Genomic DNA, 20,502 nt, shown 5'->3' on the forward strand with positions numbered 1-20,502 from the left:
GAAGAATAGTGGCTGCATAGATACATACATACTTTGTAAAGAAAGTGGAAATAATTTCGATAGAAATGATACGAATATAATTCAAATCCATTGAGTAAAACTACTTGTCAAAGATGGATGGAATAAGTTTTTAAATAATCATTATTTTTTCATATTTTTATTAATTATACATTTGCATGTCTCCAAAGAAATTTATATCTTCATCTAGCTAATGATATTATTAAATATAATTGTTATTGTTATGTAAATGTTACCCTTTTATTCAATTCGATACTTTAGTTTCTTGCCAAACACAAATTGAAAAATATAATGAAATGGAAATAAAGTTTCCTTCCGGATATTCAAATACGTTTTGTTCTTTCACATTATCATGATCTAATAGCTATTAATTTATATCACATAAATGAATATTGAATACGTTATTTTTAAGCTTTTAATTATATTTTCAATGTCAATTTTCATTTAATTTTAATTATGTTATTTTTCATAACATTTGTGTATGTGTAATAAATACATACACTGAACACACCATAACAAAGACGGTATTGCTAATGTCATGTTTCCATTGCGAGAGATGAATGTCAGCAACAATATGCAAAATCCATGAGTACGTAAAGTGTAACGTAATTTTAGGATGTTTTGCGGCCGTTTTATGTAATCTATAATAGTTTTTGAATTTTCGGACTTGTTGTAAGCTTTAATAATATCGATAAAAAGAACATTTCAACAATATTTAAATATCATTTTCCAAATGGGATCTAAGCTAACTCTGTCAAATTTCACTCAAACAATTTACACACGTTATGAGATATCGTCATTAAGCCTTTTTACATTTTCTATTTATTATATTATTTTAGCTACGTTATTTAAACATAAGCAAGCTGCGAGTTATAACTGAAATATCTATAGCTTATTAATAATGTAATAGCAAAGATCTTTTGCCTTTATTAACTGTATGTAACGCATTTTAGAAACGCGTGGGTTATTCTTCTTTGCTTCGCAAATTCTTCGAGATATTTTATATATTTTAAATTAGACTTGAACATTGTTCATAATATACGTATTTTGTTACATTTTTATACCGACCAAACAATTAATTATATTTGCCCTACCAATTCTTGTATACTTCTTAATAACTCTTCCATATTTCACAATAAATCTCGATGGAATACCCATGTATGTTTTGTATGCGCAAATTTATGTGACAGCCATTGCGATTCCAATAAATTGAAGCGGTCCTGACTTAGATAAAGGGGCTTTCCACGCCTATATCAATTAAATTTATTAGTAACGTCCGTAATATTCAATATATTTATAATCCGTATAAACAAAATTACTCACTTGAGATCTCGATCTTCTTCATCGAAATCGTCCAAATACAACGAACCCCAAAGGCAAGCACGTCTACCACGAATCACGATTATGTATGTCGACGTAACGACAAGAAATATTCCGATTCCTCCCCCGCAAGTAATTGTGTGCTAAAATTTTAACCACAATAAATAATATAGGCATTAGAGTGTTTTTTTTATTGAACTATTAATTTTTTTGAGGCCCTATGTTCCACCTAGGAACTACGGGAAAATATATATATATATATTAATTTTTTTCAGTCCGGTCACGAGATTTCCTTGGAAATACCCTAAAAAAATTCCCTGAAAATTTTAGCTCTTAATATTATTCCATAGAAAATACACTACAATCGTGAGTCTTTATCTTTAAATTCCTACAAATTTGTCATGCAGATTTTTTCTATAGCTCCTGTCATTTACGAGATATATACAAAAAAAAATGCGAAATCTTGGAAAACTTGGGCACTTTTGTAGAGTGAACAATTCTGAGAAATATTCGCCTAAAGTCAAGGCGATGCCATAAAATACCTCTGATCGGCAGGAATTTAAAGATAAATCTCACGATTGCAGTGTATTTTCTATGGAAAATTTTTACAGGCTTTGGTCCAGTTCTTAGTGTTAATATTAAAGGCTAAAATTTTCAGGGAATTTTTTTTTTAGAGTATTTCCAAGAAAATTTCGTGACGGGACTGAAAAAAATTAATAGTTAAAAAAACACCCTAAGAGGCACACATACAATTTTTTATACAATATTAAAGTAATCTCTTTTACTTACACGAACCGCTTCACAACAGTCATTTTCAGCACAGCATGTTTGTTTAAGACACACAATTGTGCCACATAATAAACAGATCGAGCTCTCTTTCGGCACTTTATAACAGTTCAGACATGGACGTTCATGGTAATACTAAACGCAAAATAAGCAAATATTTATATATGAGTGTCATGTAAGTGTATTAATTTCAAATCATACCGTGAATAATCGCTCATACTCGCGAGGTAATTCGAGAAGTTTTGGTTGTTGCCAAGATCCATGCTGATTTAAGATAACCAGCTCACGCACTGTATCTGTTGGTGGCCGAATATCCATTAATTGGTCACACCAAAATTTAGGCAACGTTTGCTCAGTGCCAGATATGAAGCATAAACCTTTCGAAGCATTAAAGCAGTCCCAGTCCATTGAATCTGTAACTAGTTCCAAGTAATAAACCAGACGCACGAACTCCAATCCTGGTGCGGTTATTTCGGGCATATCATGTCTATATAAATGTTGCCGTAACAATGCTGCTATGCGTAAAAATGGTAAGCATAATGTTTGTAATTGAGCTTCCATGGACTTAAGATTTACTTCGACATCAGATTTCGAAATGTTCGCATCATCGTTTCCACCTCTATTATTCGATGAATATCCAAGACCAGAAAATGCATAGAATCCCGCGCAATTCGCCTTTGCCGCGGCAGCAGCAGCCGTTGACGTACTTGGTATGCTTTCTCGACGCAAATGTGACATACGATTTGTGTTATTCAATACCAACGCCATAGCACGTCCCAAATATGGAATATTCGATGAGGTAGTACCACTTGTACGGGAAGAATTTCGTCGGCCGATAGTATCGCTATCATCCATGGAAGGAGATTTGTTAAATTTCGATATTATATATTCGCATTCTAAATCTGTGAGTGTAACGCATAGTTGAACTACTATTTGGTAGTACAATAAATTGTACATAACCTTAACCATGCAAGTGAAGAAATCTGTAAATTATCAAACAAATTTTTTAAACTTTCATTAATAATTATCCTTACAATTATTAAATGTTATCTTTGCGATTTATTATATATTTTACCTTGGTCTAAATGTAGAGGAGCTAACAAAATAAATTTCAACAGCAACGCTATGGGGTCGGCCAAAAGGCTAGGTATCAGTTCGAGGCAATGCGAAGGTACTGGAGCCGAATCGCTTACCGGTAAACCAGCAAGTGATGCCCACGATCGCCAAAGTGGCCATTCCACCAACACACGAACATGTACAGATAACACATGCAGTAAAGGAACTATGCAGTCGCGCTTCGGTTTGTAGCGTGTAGAATTTGTTGTGCATAGAGAACCCCCGCGCTGTATAATTTCCGACTCTAAATTCGTACGAGCAATTGATGTCACGAAAACGAATAGACTGCGTAATGTTGGCGGTACACGCTTCATTTTACGATGAGTAATATTTGTCATATCCTCCATTGCGCGACCCATGGCCTCCGATAGTTTTGTTGACGTCTGCTAAAGCGTGACACGACAAAAGAAGAATATATAAACATATAAGAATAAAGAACATTATACTCTTCAAATTTATTTACCGTTGGTCGCACATTTTCTTTGATCAGATTGGTCAATTCAGCTACAAGCTGCTCAAAAGGTTGGGTACCTGATCGTACCATCGGCGTAGGTCTATCCAGTTGGGGACTCAGTGGTAGGACCGAATTAGACAGCTGCCTGCAGACTGGACAATAAAATTCCCCTCGTTCATGCTGATGTTGCCGTTGTGTGGCATACAATGTTTTCAGATAAGCATCAAGGCAACTAAGGTGAACATGATGGCCACACGATTGCACATGTACACCATTTTCGTAGGCCATATTGTTGGAGAGATACCAGGACTCTTCCCCAAATTTTAAACTCAATAGATCAGTCCGTCGGTTGAACTCAATTGCTAACCTGGTGGTTTGTTTTAATCGCTCTTCGTCTTCGAGACAAAGTGGCAACGGCAACCGTTCAGCGGTTCGACGTCGATGTCCAACAATGCCGCTAGATTCAACCAATACAACAAGTCCAATGGGATTGGATTCAGTACTGGGTGTTGTGCAATTGCAAATAATACAATCATACTCCTTTTCACGCGGCTGCTCTTCGAAAATGTCATCATCTTCGTCGTCCATATTGCCCTCCATTGTGTGAGCAGCCGTTTGCATGAATTCTTTTTGCTTATTTGCGAAGTCTTGCATCATTTTCATTTGCCGCTCCCGCGCGCGCTTACGACGCTCTTCTTTCTCCCTCGTCTCTCGAGCTTTTTGCTCGGCTTGTTTTTCACGTTGATTCGGCCAAAGTGTTGAACGTATCTCGTCAATGCTTTGGGCGCACAACTCATCACGTTGTGCTATTTTACGTATAAGATTACCAATAAAATAGGGGCCATCACCAATCCGAGAATCGGATACTCGAATTTTCCTATAATTACGAATACGCTTTCTACTCGTGCTATTGTGATTGTGTTTCCGTTGACTAGAATCTAGGTTAAGATTAGAAGCGGCAGCAGAAGTGCTGGCTTCCACGCAGTCTATATCCATGGCTGAAGGTGAATCTGGTGCGCTATGCGATGGATTACTTGATTCGTCTATCTTTGACAGTCTTTCCTTTTCTAAATGATTGACAGATGTTGCTTTTGCTGTTATGTCATTTTCAATATCCACATGTTTAAGTCGGTCTTTTACTATACTTGAGCTTGAAAACTGCATCCTTTCGCCAGTATCTTCTTCTGCTTCTTCATCTTCACCATCGCTTAATGAGAAACTATCCAATGTACCACTAAGCTGTGAATGTAGCTTTAAGAGTAACGAAAGTATGCTTTCCTCGATGGGAACTTCGTCTTTGTTTTGCCCTCCAATCGCATTGTCTACCAACTGGGTAGTTCGTTTGCGTGAAGCCGAATCATAAGTTCGACGTCCACTCAACGTAGGAACTCCCACCACACCACGTATTGTTGCTGTGGGAACTATGCTTCGACTACCGATCGGTACAGCAACCGGTTGTACTCGTTGAAATGGCAATAACATGCTATTAGCATTGTTTGTACTGGGTGAAAACATTTCATTTTGTTGTTGTGGATTATGTTGGACTTCCGCAGTCCTTCTTAATCCGCTCGCGGATGTTCCACCAGCACTAACAGCACTACTTCCACCCCCTCCACCAGCAGTTACACTGCCACCAGCTAGTAATTGCAATTCCCTTCTTATAGCCACTTCCATTCCACTTTCGGGTAATGTAATAGGTTGTAATGAGAATCGAAAACCTACAGATGGTGAGGCACCTTCAATAGCATCATCGGCATCTCGCAACGTATCATCATCCTGGCTATCTTGTCTGATTACTAAGCCTTGTTCTGGTACTAATGAAAGATCTGGTGGCAAGGCCACTTCCATATTTTGCATTCGCACCATTGCAGTCGACGTGCCGCTAGCCACACTTACACTCATTGAATCATCATCTAAGTCATCATCACTGCCACCAATCATGGGCAAAGCAGTCGCAGTATCACTTTCTACATCATAATCTAAATCTCCGTAAAATTGATTAGAACGGTAACTTGCTGGCGATACCTGTGGCTCGTGAGACTTTAAAGATAACTTTGAAACGACATAACGTAAATTACATCGTAGGTTATCAGTCGGATAGCAGTGGAAAAGTTTTGGTGGATCACGTCTCAAAGAAAATGGGTAGCCATGTTTGTTTTTTGGTTCACATTCCACAACGGCAGCCTTGTCATTGTCAGTACCATTAGTGTCGTTACTCTTCTCAACAGCAATTTCTAACAGAAATATTGCTAACGCTAACAAGTGCTCAGATACGTCCCGCGAATGCACTGCTCGAAATAAAATTGATAGTATAGTGGAGTGAAACACACGAGAATTAAGAATACAACATGGATCACTAAATGCCACGCCCACTTTCCTTGGTAGTCGAAACGGTGGCCACAAATTACCACTAGATGGCATTTTATTCTTACTTTTAACATAGTTTGTAAAACGATCGAGAGACGATTGAAAGTCGCGCCGATGTACTGCTCGCAAAAGTACATGCAAGGGGTCATAGTGCTGTTCCCACACATCATCAATCGGAGTAAAAAGACCCTGTTCCAAATTTTCCGAACCAGAAGAAGGAGCCTTGTAAACAGATAGCTTTTTCAGAAAGTTTTCAAAGTTTTTCGTATGTACATTGCCAGATCGTTCCGGCATCAATTCTAACAATTGCGAATGTGTCTTATTCTCAGTTGCGAGTAAAGCACTTATCTCAATGATACATTGTGTAGCCTCGTCATTACCGAGATTCGTACGACTAGTTACAAGCGTTGCTAAAAAAGTTAAGAATCCCTCTAGCATTGAGCACTGCTCTAACTTTTGAGGCTGTTTTAATGGTGCAAACTCTAACCACTGACCTACACCGAAAAGTTCAATTGTGTTCTGCAAAAAGAAGTATTGTGGCAAATTCGTTGCACATATTTGCAGAAAGAATAGGTCCATGTCAGCCATAGAGTTGCAAAAATTCGCCTGTATATAGGTCATGGCTTGACCTTTGATTTGTAGTCCATTACGCACCCATTTCCCAGCCAGTATCTCATAGAAGAAACTCTGTAAGAATATGTCGAACAAGCTTTTTACTACATTTAATTGAAACATACATATATACATTTGTTTAAAACTATAACATGTTTTCTTATAATAGTGCCTTCAGTGGAAAAAACATAGTATAGGCAAATGAAATATCATTAAATAAACTTTTGCTTCGCTTTGACAAGTAAATTCGATGCATACTTTGTAAAAGTTCGTTCACATCAAGGCGAAGCAAAGCAAAGCGAAGCAAAATGTTTGGCTACTCTCATCATTTCACACTTTGCCAATTAACAGTCGCTATTTTTATTAGAGAAAAGCACGAATGCCTTCCTGAATTTGTTTTTTCTTTTTTTTGACAATATTTTACGATCGCACGGCAACAGTATATTTTTATATCAGAAAAAAAGGTATAACATATTCAGTTTGCCATGAAGATTGTAACACCCAAAGGAAAACTATAAAATATATACATACATATTTTCATGATCAGCGTAACGAGCTGAGTCGAACGTGAACTAGTCCTTCAGTTTTTGAGATATCATTCAGAAACATCCTTTTCTTTCCAATCATTCTTATAATTTGCTTGAAATACTTAACTGTTATGTTATTAAAACGTTTGAAGCAATTAAAAATTATGAGTTTTTTTAATATCAATAAAATGGTTTTTTCCCTGATTCATTTCAAAGTTAACAGTGCGGAGTAGGAGTGATGTTAACAGCGAGAGTGTACCATGAAAGAGCTAGCAACACTCACATTTACTCTTACCCGTGTACGAGTTTTCCACGCTCTGGTTTAGTCAACGAATTTATTTATTCGTGTAATGGCCTCTGACAAGTGCTGAAGTGTTGACGCGGCGACTGGTGTGTGTGAAGTATCTCTTTGAATAAAACGCGTTTAAGTAGAGTACCTATGTTGTTAGTTTAGTATTGTGACACTTTTATTAAACGCGGTTACCTCCACTATTTTAATAAGATGTTTTGAAGATTTGAATTTATTGCAATAAAAACTAAATAACAAAAAATAAATTACATTCAAATAACTACAATTACCGCAACTATAAAAAAAATTCAATGTGGCTGTTCGGCAGAAATTTGTCTGGGCTTGTGGTAATTTTTTTCATCTTCTTCGCCACACCGCCACCAGCTGCAGCCGTTATAGAGGATGTCCTTGACGTTATTCACGTGGTGAAGGAAGTTACTGTAGGTATCTTAAAGGCTTGGGACATTGTACAACAGTCCCCAATCGCTCAAAACATCGAGTTTCCTTTAATGCGTGAGAAACAACGTAAAGTTTTGCAGCGTTTAAAAGATATGAGTCGTCAAATAGATCAAACAGAACAAAAGGTTTGTACATACATACACACACATGTAAATGCATACATATGTAGATGCAGATAAATATCTCTTAGTAGACAACTATAAACATTATTTTCTGTAGTATGCTCAAAACGTTGCACTGGCAGTTGAATCCTTGACAGAATTCATCAATCAAAATTTGCCACTTATGTCTAAAATGAACGACATTCAGGATACGATAAATCGAATTTCTTCTCGTTTCCAACAAATGCAAAAGTATGAAGCCCATCAAGATAAACTGGAAGCAAGCACTTTAGTAGCTTTCGCTGAATGGACTGTTTCGCCTAATGCACACTCGGTGCATCATTTAATGGATCGTTTACATTTAATACTATTCGGTCCGGAGGAAAAGGAGAACACAACCACGAATTTTTTGTCCTTACTAGCAAAAACTTATGAGGTAAGAATTTAAGATTGCAGCCGGTATGTACTAATAAAAACATATTCCTATCAGTAGTATTTTCTTTTACCCTAATTTAATTACAAAATGTCCCAAATAACTTTCAGTTAATTGCATGTTACTTTTTTATTTTGAAGCTATACAGATACTCGTATGCTATAAATCCAGCAAAATGTTTCTTATAAATCGGTAATGACAAAGTCAACTGGCAACTACTAATACAAGCGTTTTGATAAGCACGCATATGTGAATATGCATGTATCAAAAACGAAATCGCTAATGGGCACTGCAAAAGAAGTGTCAGTGAAATCTGAGAAGCTCGCCAACAAAGCATAAATAAATAACAAGTAGTTCTATGACTCACTCAGCAATTTATTCACTGTTAAATAATAAAAAGAATGATAAATGGATAGACTGTGAGGAAACCGAGCATTCAAAACCAAGAGAACAAATTTAAATTAATTCAAAAGCAAACAAGCGATTAAATAATGTACATTTTTTCCTCCATTAGTAATATGATTTAAGTCAAAGTACTGATTTAATACATTTTTTAATGCCTATTCGCGTAATCGAAATTTTGTTAATCCAAAAACATGAAATTTTCAAAAAACAAAAGTCCGTAGGAAGGGTTCCGTTTATATACACAAATTAAAAGTAAAACCTATGTTTAAATCTCTAAAGCTGGGTTTGGCATCACTAAGCAAGTAAAAGGTAAAAATACTTAAACACAAAGGTACATATTATATACGTATGTAAATGTGGTATACCTACTACATGTACATTAAATCCTAATACTGATGTGCTTGCAGTCACAAAAAAATCCTCTCCCCACTCAAAACTAAAACAATGAAATAAACACACACATTACTGTTGAGAGTAAATAAACAAGACGCATAGGTAGATACTCTCTTCTTTATAGTCGTATTGTTTATTGATGCGAAGGTTCCGCTGCCATTTGCCGACTTTTATAAAAATCTGAGTACGACCAGAGAGAGAGACTCTCAGTTAGTTTTTTTACCTCTCGTCACAATGAATTTTACACTGCAGTCATTCTATTTTACTTTAGCTTTGTAAATTGTATAAAACAGACTGGATCTTGGTACGGCGCAATAACACACAAATTTTAAATCTTCAATTTAAAACAAAATAAGCAAAATATTTCTTTTACAATACAAATAACAAAATATTACTAAGTGTTATTCGAATCTCGATTCGACATGTCAATTGGATACGGTTCGCTATTGTCGTGAAATAAGTAAAATATAAGATTTTAACCTTCTTTTAACGAAGAACAAAAGCTCTGAACAATGTTTAACGTTGTTAACGTTTATAATATGTGATGATGTGAAAAAAATGTGATAAACCAGCGATAAACGTCTAAATATCGGAGTGAATTCACATACAGACAAAGAATAAACAGACGTCAAACGAGACTATTCGTCGTCATAAAGAAAGAACAACAAGTACATAGTTGTGAAAAATCAGGATGGAAACAAAACCAAGAGGCAAATAAGCAAACGTTAATATTTAATAAAAGCAGAAAAATCAATATTTAACAACACAAATACTATTTAATTTCAAGTCTGCAAAAGTGTTTACTATATTTATATAGGAACAATTTAAGAGTTTTAAAAAACATTGTCAATATTACACACAAACATAGGCTCCCAATATTAAACTGATAATGTTTTATAATTTTTCTGGGTTCAACAAAGATAACAAACCAAAAACGAGAGTACTATAATAATAATAAACTTGAGCAAACATTGAATAATAAATATAAAAAAGGAAACGAAACGCAATGTCGACCCTTTGCAACTATTATCTCACCCTTACGGTGATTGGATTAATCTTAACAAAGGTCGTATTTTCGGAGGCAAGAGTAGAGGTACCGGAGTTGCAAGTCGACGCAATACGCTACGAATACATCGCCCTTCAGAAATCACTTTGGCTTTATTTGGATAAAGAGGGTACCAGCAAAAGTTCTGAATTTCGAAAAGTTTATGATTCGCATCGAAAATTTGTTAACGATAATTTCCAAAGCAATTTCGAAGTGGGAAGATATGATATTCTAAATCATTATGAATGGAGTCTATTGGAACGCGACCTTCTCCAAATCGACAGAATGTTTGATTACTATCAGGTGCGAAACACATACATTCAAATGGAATAGATCAATTTGGAAAAAAATATGGTCACAATTTTAAACTCGATCATAAATCATTTGTTTCGTGCATTTGCAGAACTTCATGAACGAGCACAACAATACTGCCGAAGTGAACGAGCGTGCCATTTTGGACATTTGCGAGACGGTGCTTCGCAATGATAATGTTTTCTCTATGTCGCGTATTTTTCAGGAGTTGGAGTTAGTGATGGTCAAGCAAACTCTTTATTATAGAGCAATGTTGGTTAGTTTATTAAATACATGTTTTTGTTACGCCAACCAGGAATCCATTTAGAAATCATATAGATACATGTAGTATACATATATGTATATGTGCACACCTAAATTATTTATGTACATATACGTACATATGTAGGTATATAATCAACAGTCACGAACAACCAAATTTGTATATTAACACCAAATAGATTTCATTTATATAATAATGTTAGAGGAGATCGTTAAAATCATGATAAATAATACCCTGATTCATTAGTGTTTTATGAAATAATTTTTGCTTTAAAGTCATTTTAAACCTGGTAATAATTAAAAATAATATGATACTGAACCGTGTAGAGAAATAAGTGGTAATTTTTAGTATCATGCGCAAAAAATTTATATATATTTATTATTAGAAGATAACGATCAGATTCACTGTTTGTTAATTGTAGGAATCAACGGATCAAATATGCCATACACAACAATCGGCGCAGCAATTCATTTATTCACTATATTCCGATATAGCTCTTACAGAGTTAAAAGGCTACACTATGATGCAGTTTTCGTGGATGATGTTACGGATTTACGGCAAAGGTAGAATTGTGGAATATGTAGCATTTAATATTTTAATAACGATGGTATTTGTAGGAAATTTTTCTCAAGAAGTTGAACTAATGCGTATGGACTACGTAAAACGAACAGAACGTGCCTTAAAATTGTTGAGGGAGGTTATGCGTCGCGCCGATCGAATTTTGTGGAGATGTGACCCTGGAAAATTTGAGCAAGGCAAAAATTATGACGAGGTGACTCGTCTTCTACAGGGTTACATTGAGAATGAGGTTGACTTAAACAAAGAAGAAACATGTCGTGAGGATTGTGCATTTTATCAATCCACCAGATCCGAAGGCTGTTTCAAAGATCTGTATTGTGCGCGCCAACCCAGATGTTCAGGAAAATTGTATCACTGTACATATGTTGACGCGGACATGTGGATTTGTCCCGCTGTAGGTTAAGCTGGTACATTTAGCTAAATAACTGGTTATTGTATAAAAACTATTTCTTTCAGAGCCGAAACAGTACCCGTCGCTATGAATATCTAGAATATGAAAATGGTCGAGTACTTGGACAAAGAACTCCTTGTGTGCGGGGTACGACAAAGGTAAGCCTTTCAAATGATTCCAACTACATGCGGAAGTATATATACATACATATTATACGAATATTGACAGGTGGAATCCTGGTGGCGCTATCTTTTTTGGCACTGTAGCTATTGCTTTTGCCTGTGCGATGAAATTAGCATAAAATCAGACCGCTACTTCAATTTGCGTGAAACGGTTGCGGATGTGGATAACAATAGGTAAATATCACTAGATTCTACCGTTCCCACGACAGTCGGGTCTATGTAACCGGAACGGACCCGGATTTTTATCCGGCCAGGGACTGTCAACTCGGCAGAATTCTGCATCTACAACAACAACAACAACAACATCACTAGATTCTATATGTATTTACATAAAATCACATTTTTTTTTATCGCTTTTAGAGTAGTCACCGGCTTACGCATTACGAAACAAAATCGAATATTTCACTTACAAATTCAAGAAGGAGAACTTTTACCGAGGGGCAATATAAATCGATCGAGTCTTACTTGGAAACCAGTTGAAAACTATCAAATATTCGACAGGGACGTGCGTAATGGTCGGGATTATCATACACTCAGTTACGAAAGTAGATCAATGGATTTAGACGACATCTACACAGACGACAACTCATTTATAGTAGTTGGTGTCCGTTGGCGAGTCGTTGGTGCGCATTTAAATCTTGAAGCCAAGTTAGCAGAATTCGATTTCAAAATGGGTAAACTAATATCCCCAGAAACGAATAGTTTTTGGAAATCCAATGATAATACCGATGTGAGCGGGGAACGAAGGTAAATTAGTATATTTATTATTCTCTCAAAAATATTCTAAATTAATCCTCCCCTTCTTAGACAAAAAATTAAACTCAACAACCCCGACAAATCAACACGAACAATAGTCAAATCAATACCCGACTCACGTCATAACCAATATATAGATTTTATAAACACAAGCATGGATAAAGATGCCGCGCAGAGTACGGTACCGTTTATCGATACACAGGAAGTGACATCTAACCCGCCAGTACCTCTATCCGGTGTCGGCATATATCACAAGGGACGGCAAGGTTACGGTGGTTTTCTTGCACCGAAGATTATGACCTATGATTTTACACCCCACGTTCGAGTGCCACAAGATATTAACTAATTACAAACTTAGAAAGTAAATATTATTATTCTAAGTGCTCTAGTGTATGGATGTATGAAAAAGGAAGTATATTTATATAATTATAATATTGATATACTATAGCAGACACACCTACATATAAATATTTTAGTAAATATTGGAGTGTACGAATTTACAATGCAAATGGATTGCAATATTTTTTATGCCAATGAATACAATCACTACTTAGAAGAAAGAAATTGATTGTATTTACTCTGCAACTGTTTTATCAAAATCGAAATTTCTAGGAAATTTATTTACATGAATATAAATTCAAAGAAAATCAAGTTGAAAAATACTCTTGCTCGAATTAGTACATAATAGACACAATAATTGAATGTTAGAATGTTATATGTTTAAAACAAACAGTGTGCAGCAAATTTACATAAACTTGAATTAGAAGCTGAATATAATTTTATTTATAAATTGAAACCAAAATAATGAACAATGTGTTTATACCATTTGTTTCTTGGTAGTTATAGACCTATTTAATTATATATTTACATGCACATATTGGAGATTAGATTAGTGTCAATATCAAAAACCGTTTTGTTAAGGAGACCATACCCATATTTAACACATTGAATTAGGAGCCATTTTCTCAAACTGCTTTTACAAAATAAAAACTAGTAGATATTTTACTATGTACAAATGTGTAATAGAAACTGGATGGAATCTTGTTCGAATACAATAAAATCAAATTGATAACTTCTAAAATTATCCGTTTTCATTGTGAAAATACTAATATGAAGAGAAAACAAGCAGTAAAGGGATGAGTACGATACCAAATATTTAATACTGTCACAATTTGAAACGATTGAAGCCGAGAGAATTCAACATTCATTATTCGGCGAAACCGTGAATGGATTACAATCATATTTGATATCTTATTAACTTCCATTACAGGTTATGAACTCAATTAGATTCATTACTACATTTCGCTTCGTGTCCGATATATGCTTGTTAAAATCAACCTAATTAACTTAAATCAGATATAAGTAATATAAAGTCATCTCAATAAGTTAATTTAATATATTGGGTATATGGTTATATGCGTACACTGTGCAACATGTTGAGACAGTGAAGAAATTGTGTAATTGGGGCAATATCAGGTACCTGGTACAAAAACACAAGCTGAAAAGTTTTTAAACGGAGTTTGAACCCAAATTCCCTTTACGTTAACTTCGTTGAAGTTATGTTTTATACATAAATTTATAACATAGTAAGTAAATTGCCGATATCGAGCAACAAAAGTTTTCACGTCTGAACTCAGACTTAAACTCAACATAATCCGTCCGGAGACGAATCGCGAAACTAATGTGTCGACTAATGTGCCAAAAATGGCATAATTAAATAATATTAAAAATAAAAAAGTAGCAAATGCGATTTAAGTTAATCTACAAATATAAATGAATAATATTCGAAAGCAACTCACCTGAACTCGCAGAGGATGTATCATTAAAAGAGGCAATATATATGACCTGGTAGGCAGCACTTCTGAAAGCGACATCCCCATTTTGGTTACAGCCTGGCATAGAAACGCTGCCAAATATCGATGTAATGGAAAGTGAAAGGACGCTTGCATCATTTCATCCTGTTAAAAAAAAGACATACGTTAATAAGGATAATATACGTTAAATTATATAATAACTTCGTGAAGACAAATTTGATGCTTATAATAATAATAATCTGTAAATTTTAATGAAAATAAGAAATGAATAGATGTCCTTGCTCTTGCTGAATTTCATTTGAATGACTTTGACGCAACAATATTACTTACAACAAATACAGACATTTAAAGAACAATACACAAACAAACAAGATAATCGCCATTCATTTACTGATTTAGCTGAAACAAAATTTTCTGGTTTGTTCAGTAAAAAATACAGCTTCGGGCCGGAATATTTTTTGTCATTCTGAGAACTATGTTGTTGTGATTTTTATTGATATTGTTGACGTGTAGCTGCGTTGTTAACTTTCCTTCTGTAGTACTAGCGCGAATATTCACTTTGTTTTATTGGTATAAAAGCAGAAATATCAAAATCTAGAAAGTGCAGGCATTATATTTTTGTGAAATACTGAAAAAATGTGTTCCCATTCCAAAAACAACTGATGTTATTTTAAAGCTCTAGTATAACTCAGCAATTCTAAAAGAACGAGTTTTATTTAAAGATAATTTTTAAAGACAGCTCTTCCACCACGAAAAAAGAAAATAAACAAATTTCTCTTTTTACCTAATAATTAATTATGTTTTCATTATTATTAATAAGTGCGAATATTGGAAATGGCATCGAATTGGTGTAATGAGAAAGCATTTTTGAGGTTAATAGACCATGTATCCAAAATAGCTGTTTTCAGTTCAGAAATCGTATTTATTTGACGATAATCCTTGTATCCTTTCTTACCAGCCATCCCCATATGTTCTCAATAGGACTTACATCAGTCAATGGCAATACCAAAAGGTCAATATTTTTACGTTTTCGTTAACTTTTTCGTATGGATTCTTGAATTTAGAATTTGAAAATGCTCCTCCGCCGAAAATGCGCTTTGAAAAATATCGTGCCTCTTTTCGTAAAAATGAACTTTTTCTCATCGAAAATATCACCTATGTCCAATATTAAAGTTTTTTTGTAAGAATTGTCTACTTTACCGCAACCGTTCAAACTTTTATTTTTCTTAATCTTATCTGATATCAGCCTATATTCATTTGATTTCGTGCAAAATTGAGACGAGAGACTTTACGGTGTGGTTTCAAGAGAGGCGCTTTCTGCATTTGCCTGCGTACAATGTTAGGTTTTCGTTTCACCATACGCAAAATTGTTGAAGATGCAGAAATTTGGTTCTCTCTTTTCACTTTCCGTAGTGACGTCGTTGTATTTGACAACTGTCGACAAATTTCCATTTCCGGTCGCGTGTTAATATTTTGTTTTCAACCAGAGTAAGTTGTCTGGCTATAATTTTCTTTGTTATTCAGGTAATTACACACGACTGTTATCGACCTTCCCAAATTCCGAGCAATGGCGCTATTGGTCAAACCGTCAACCTTCAAAGCGTCTATAGCTTTTATTGTAAAGTATGCTTTTTCGAGGCATTTTCCGATTAGCTAACACAATTTAATAAAATTAGTATATAACTGATCAGTATGAGTGTTCCGTTCTGTTCCCACGACAATCGGGTCTACGTAACCGGAACGAGCCCCGATTTTTTTCCGGTCAAGGACTATCAGCCGGTCGGCAACCGTATAGTCTAATACATATACTATATATCGACTACCCAGCTATCAACTGAACACTATGAACACTTTCATATACATAATGTGATTAAACTAATCTTTTTAATTGGAATAATTTTGCCAAATGTTGTATTATTATAAGTTAATAGTTTGTAAATAATTTTTTAAGATGCTCAAAATGTATATATGGCTAGTGGATTATATTTGCTTGAATTGGATACTAATTTGCAGAAGGCTACAGAAACCAGTCTTCTTCTTCTTTTTGGAAAGCTCTGACCAAAGTATTTGGCAGTCTAAAATTTGCAAAATGCTCCTGCACCTTCTTGATTTTGACATTTCTTCTTTTTATAACTGCTGATGGTATTCGATAATTTGAACATTGTATATTCGATAATATACAGAAAATGGCCTGTGACAGGTAGCCGATATTCACCTAGTTAAGTAAATTTTATATTCAGTTGACGAATATGGAGTCATATTTGCGTTTTGTAAATGTGCAATGCACAAAAATGTGTCAAATTATGACAAACGTAAAAATTTAGTTAAATCTTCTAACATAGATCGATTTTAAATTTTAAAGAAATTGCGTTTAATGGTCAACAATTTCTTATAACCTTGTCAAACAAAATGTTAGGCCTAATAAACATATTGTGGCATATTATATATTTAAGTACGTACCGGAGACAATTTAGGTTCCAAAAAGTAAATGGCATCCAGCCATTCATGTAGAGTATTAACACAGTATGTTATTATCTTTTTGGCTAAATGAGCATGTGTGCCATCCTGCAAATGGGAAATTATAGACCACATGGGGTAAGCACTTGCTTCCAACTCGCACGAAAACGCTGCGTAATAGGAATTCGGTTCAAACTCCACATGTGATGTCGTTTCTCGAACATTAACATTCATGCCCTGCAGCATTGACAGAAACTGGAACCACATGTCGATTAGATTATCATCACGTAAGAAGACCAAAGCCACTGATTCATGAGAGAGCACATTGTTGAAGTCAGAAACGAGAGGCCAGTAGCAATGATCCTTCATCACTTGGCGAGTACAATCGATTACAAAGTGAAAATTTTTATTTGGATCTAGTTAGAAAAATAAAAATATTAAATATAACTATATATTTTTATACACATTATACCCACCATGTAAAGTATTTTGTATTAATATTTTTGACATCATTAGTTTGAGACTGATTATCATTACATGCAGCAAAGATAACTCTTTAACCATTTTCAAAGCTAAACTCTCATTGGAAAAAAGTTGAACGCTCATGTGTACTACTCGATTACTAAGTGTATCTGGATCACGAGACATTTCCAAAACAGATGGTATTCGACTGTAGTGCATAACAAAAGTTCGAGTGAGATGTTCCTATAATTAGGGGGAAAGAAATTGTAAATCTCAGTTTTCCAGAGAAGGTAGATAGAACACCGTCGTAGCGGGGTATGTTAAGTTCATGGTGGCCACGGTATTATTACCTTGTAGTCTTGATCAGGCAGCATATTCAGTAAAAAGCACACCAAATTTTGGGGAAATTCAAACTTAAATGTCCAAAAAATGAATTCTTCTAAAAGAGTTGTGTGAACTAACTTTTCCCCTAATGCTGGGAGATGCTTATAATCGTCAGGAGGTTCTGGACGAGGAAAGCGATTAACGGCATCTTCGTATTTTTCACGATTTGACTTCAAAAATCTGCCATGTCTGGTATCCAAGCAAGGAGATTCGGTAAAAAATTTATACACCTATAAAGTAATTTTTAAGAAATGATTTTAATTACTTTTAATTTATAATAAATTACTTACATCAGGATTAATAAGCGCTCTAGTCATTACTTTACGCATTATTTCACCCATATTGTTTAAATCGATCAACATATTGGTAAATTCTTCACACGAGTAAGCCGCCAGATTGTAAGTTTGAGAAGTTGCATCACTATTCTCTCTAAAGTGCTGTAGTAATCGGAAAAGTAATTTAGGCATTATTGCTCCTGCTACGGCGAGTAAGTTAGGTGGCACAGGCTCTTTATTGGTTCGATTGTTGATTCCATGATCGCTGCAAAACCCCTCAGCTTTCATTACAGAAGTATCACCACAATCGCATGCGCCGCCTGCTTGTGATAAGAACATGTTGAAGTCATGATTTGTGTGATCTCCTTTCTTGAAGCAGTCTCGACAAATTGACATACAAGGTGAAATTCCGCATGTTCGACATCGGTACGCCACTACATGTGGTACCCACACAAGACCGCATTTTGCGTGATTATCATAGCTTCGTACTGTTACGAAAATATAGAGATACAATTAAATATTATTTCACAATTATATTATTATGTATAATATGCCCTCTGCATAATCTCTTTTTTTCTGGACCAATAAAGTGATTCACAAACCAAAAACTTAATTTATGAGCAGTTCTTTTTAGTGAATTTTTGTATTTAGAACTGAGTTTCTAAGGCAAAAAATATATTATATGCCCTCCTAAATATCTACGCAACCGGAATAATCCACATCTTGTAAAGAACTGTAATCCAAGCAAAACAACAAGTGAACAAAAGTCATGTGAAAGACTTCATAAATTCACAAATGCTGATTAACTTAAGACGTTTATTAAAACTTTACTTCAACTTACCAATTCTTACGAATTCTTGAGGTGTGCGACCTCCTGCAATTAACCAACGAATCCACTCAATATTATCAGCATTGTCTATAGGAGTTCCCGGATTAAAAAGCTTGTCCACAATTGCGTCCAATTCCGGTGTTTTCTCACTTCGACAACACTCGGCATTAATCAGTGCCGCTACCTCTTTGCGACTTCTTAAGCTAAATGATGTTGATGTCCCAAAGAAAAAACTTGGTTTAGCTCCACCTGTACTGCCGGGCACTATTCCTGCGGCCATCCCCGAGCTCGAAGCAAAAGATGAAGTATCTGTTAGCAGGTCTTCATCCGTTTCGGTCGTGCCTACCGATTCCCAATCCGGAAAATCGAGCCCAGCTCGCACCGAAATAGGAGCAGTGGCAACGGCTACATAAGAAGACTGTGACCTAGGTTCTGAGTTTCCTGATGTGCTAACGGAGACACCTGACGGTAAATTAACTACCATCGAAATATCAACATCATCAAATTCGTCATCTTCTGTTATTTCATTATCAACGTTTGAAATATCATTGCTTCCTGCATTACTACCACCAACTCGACTAATTGAAATTTCATTGTTTATGTCGCCACCACTAGATAGGTTTTCGTCTTCGTCCATAATGAACAAATTATATTTAAGTATAATTCACTATAACTTTTCGGAGTCAATTGATTAATTTTATAGTTATTTGGCTAATATATATTCTTCAAGATAGATTTATTCTCATGAATCAATAAGCGACAGAATATCTTTTTTGTTTTCTTATTTTAAGTTGTCAATCCTTAAATCGACAAATTAAGAAACGGCCGTGATTTTGGGGCCGTGCCCCTTTGTGGATTTTTGCACTTTTTCTAGGCACGCGATGCTGTGACCAAAACTGCAGTATTTGCCCAAAGTTCCTCTTTTTTCGAACGAAAACTTAAAAAACACACGCGCAACTTTCCCTGACTACAAAAATCGGAATTATTACTATTTTTTCTTCAATACACCAATTTCCTTTTCTGTGTAAAACTTTTTCTTCTCCTTTATGTTCTATGTTTTCACACTGACTCTCCGCCTTTTTTAACCTTATTTTATTCTCTTTGAAATTCGCTTTTCGCTTCCTATTCGCACATTTTATACAATTTCGTGTATTTTTCACCCATTTATCTTTTTTATTTATTGATCCTCTGACAACTTCTTTACACAATTTTGACTTATTTATATTCGTGATTTTTTAGCAGTTTTAATTTAAAAACAATTTGTCCATTTCTACAAAAATCTCCAACGATGACTTTACGCGAGTACGACAGTAAAGACATATTACTCAGGGTTGTTAACTCTTCAATCTTACATTAAAAAGTACGAAATCCACTTGTCACATTTGTATATAGGAATGTTACTCACTATTAATTAGCTTATAAAGCGTCTCCACTATCAAGTCATTAAAGTCTGTTTCTGGTTTAATATGTTGTC

The 20,502-nt window shown here is 35.0% G+C and overlaps 2 protein-coding genes across 4 annotated transcripts; one reads left to right on the plus strand and one right to left on the minus strand.

The window, feature by feature from the left end:
* Positions 1-123: 123 nt before the first annotated feature.
* LOC105228259 (E3 ubiquitin-protein ligase Ubr3) lies at positions 124-20,386 on the minus strand. Of its 2 annotated transcripts, none has more exons than XM_029551122.2 (12): positions 19,041-20,386; positions 18,215-18,687; positions 17,891-18,154; positions 17,555-17,783; positions 17,082-17,494; positions 14,607-14,765; positions 3,704-6,748; positions 3,200-3,623; positions 2,326-3,107; positions 2,128-2,259; positions 1,342-1,481; positions 124-1,266 (listed from the first exon to the last, which is right to left on the minus strand). In XM_029551122.2, exons 1-12 carry the CDS (start codon positions 19,663-19,665, stop codon positions 1,149-1,151), a joined length of 6,804 nt encoding a protein of 2,267 aa, XP_029406982.2. In that variant the 5' UTR covers positions 19,666-20,386; the 3' UTR covers positions 124-1,148. The 2 variants fall into 2 exon arrangements, with proteins under 2 accessions (XP_029406982.2, XP_011206311.2); XM_011208009.4 differs by having other exon boundaries at positions 3,200-3,626.
* Positions 7,547-13,888, plus strand: LOC105228258 (hypothetical protein). 2 transcript variants are annotated; one of them, XM_011208007.4, is made up of 8 exons: positions 7,547-8,073; positions 8,168-8,485; positions 11,321-11,462; positions 11,517-11,872; positions 11,935-12,027; positions 12,098-12,225; positions 12,412-12,798; positions 12,859-13,888. In XM_011208007.4, exons 1-8 carry the CDS (start codon positions 7,801-7,803, stop codon positions 13,151-13,153), a joined length of 1,992 nt encoding a protein of 663 aa, XP_011206309.1. In that variant the 5' UTR covers positions 7,547-7,800; the 3' UTR covers positions 13,154-13,888. The 2 variants fall into 2 exon arrangements, with proteins under 2 accessions (XP_011206309.1, XP_011206310.1); XM_011208008.4 differs by lacking the exons at positions 7,547-8,073; positions 8,168-8,485 and adding exons at positions 9,552-10,628; positions 10,729-10,893.
* Positions 20,387-20,502: the final 116 nt, after the last annotated feature.

This window comes from Bactrocera dorsalis, unplaced genomic scaffold, assembly GCF_023373825.1.
Source record: "Bactrocera dorsalis isolate Fly_Bdor unplaced genomic scaffold, ASM2337382v1 BdCtg007, whole genome shotgun sequence".
Classification (NCBI taxonomy): Eukaryota; Metazoa; Arthropoda; class Insecta; order Diptera; family Tephritidae; genus Bactrocera; species Bactrocera dorsalis.

What these genes read in the sequence shown, in the direction of transcription:
- LOC105228259 (XM_011208009.4), bottom strand. Translation starts at nt 19,665, where the DNA reads ATGGACGAAGACGAAAACCTATCTAGTGGTGGCGACATAAACAATGAA. An exon ending in TACATCCTCTGCGAGTTCAG is followed by an intron (nt 6,749 to 14,606) that starts GTGAGTTGCTTT and finishes ATATTCTTACAG; the next exon opens with AGTTTCTTCTATGAGATACT. An exon ending in GAAGAAGATCGAGATCTCAA is followed by an intron (nt 1,267 to 1,341) that starts GTGAGTAATTTT and finishes TAATTGATATAG; the next exon opens with GCGTGGAAAGCCCCTTTATC.
- LOC105228258 (XM_011208007.4), top strand. Translation starts at nt 7,801, where the DNA reads ATGTGGCTGTTCGGCAGAAATTTGTCTGGGCTTGTGGTAATTTTTTTC. An exon ending in TACTAGCAAAAACTTATGAG is followed by an intron (nt 8,486 to 11,320) that starts GTAAGAATTTAA and finishes TGTTAATTGTAG; the next exon opens with GAATCAACGGATCAAATATG. An exon ending in GTTACGGATTTACGGCAAAG is followed by an intron (nt 11,463 to 11,516) that starts GTAGAATTGTGG and finishes TGGTATTTGTAG; the next exon opens with GAAATTTTTCTCAAGAAGTT.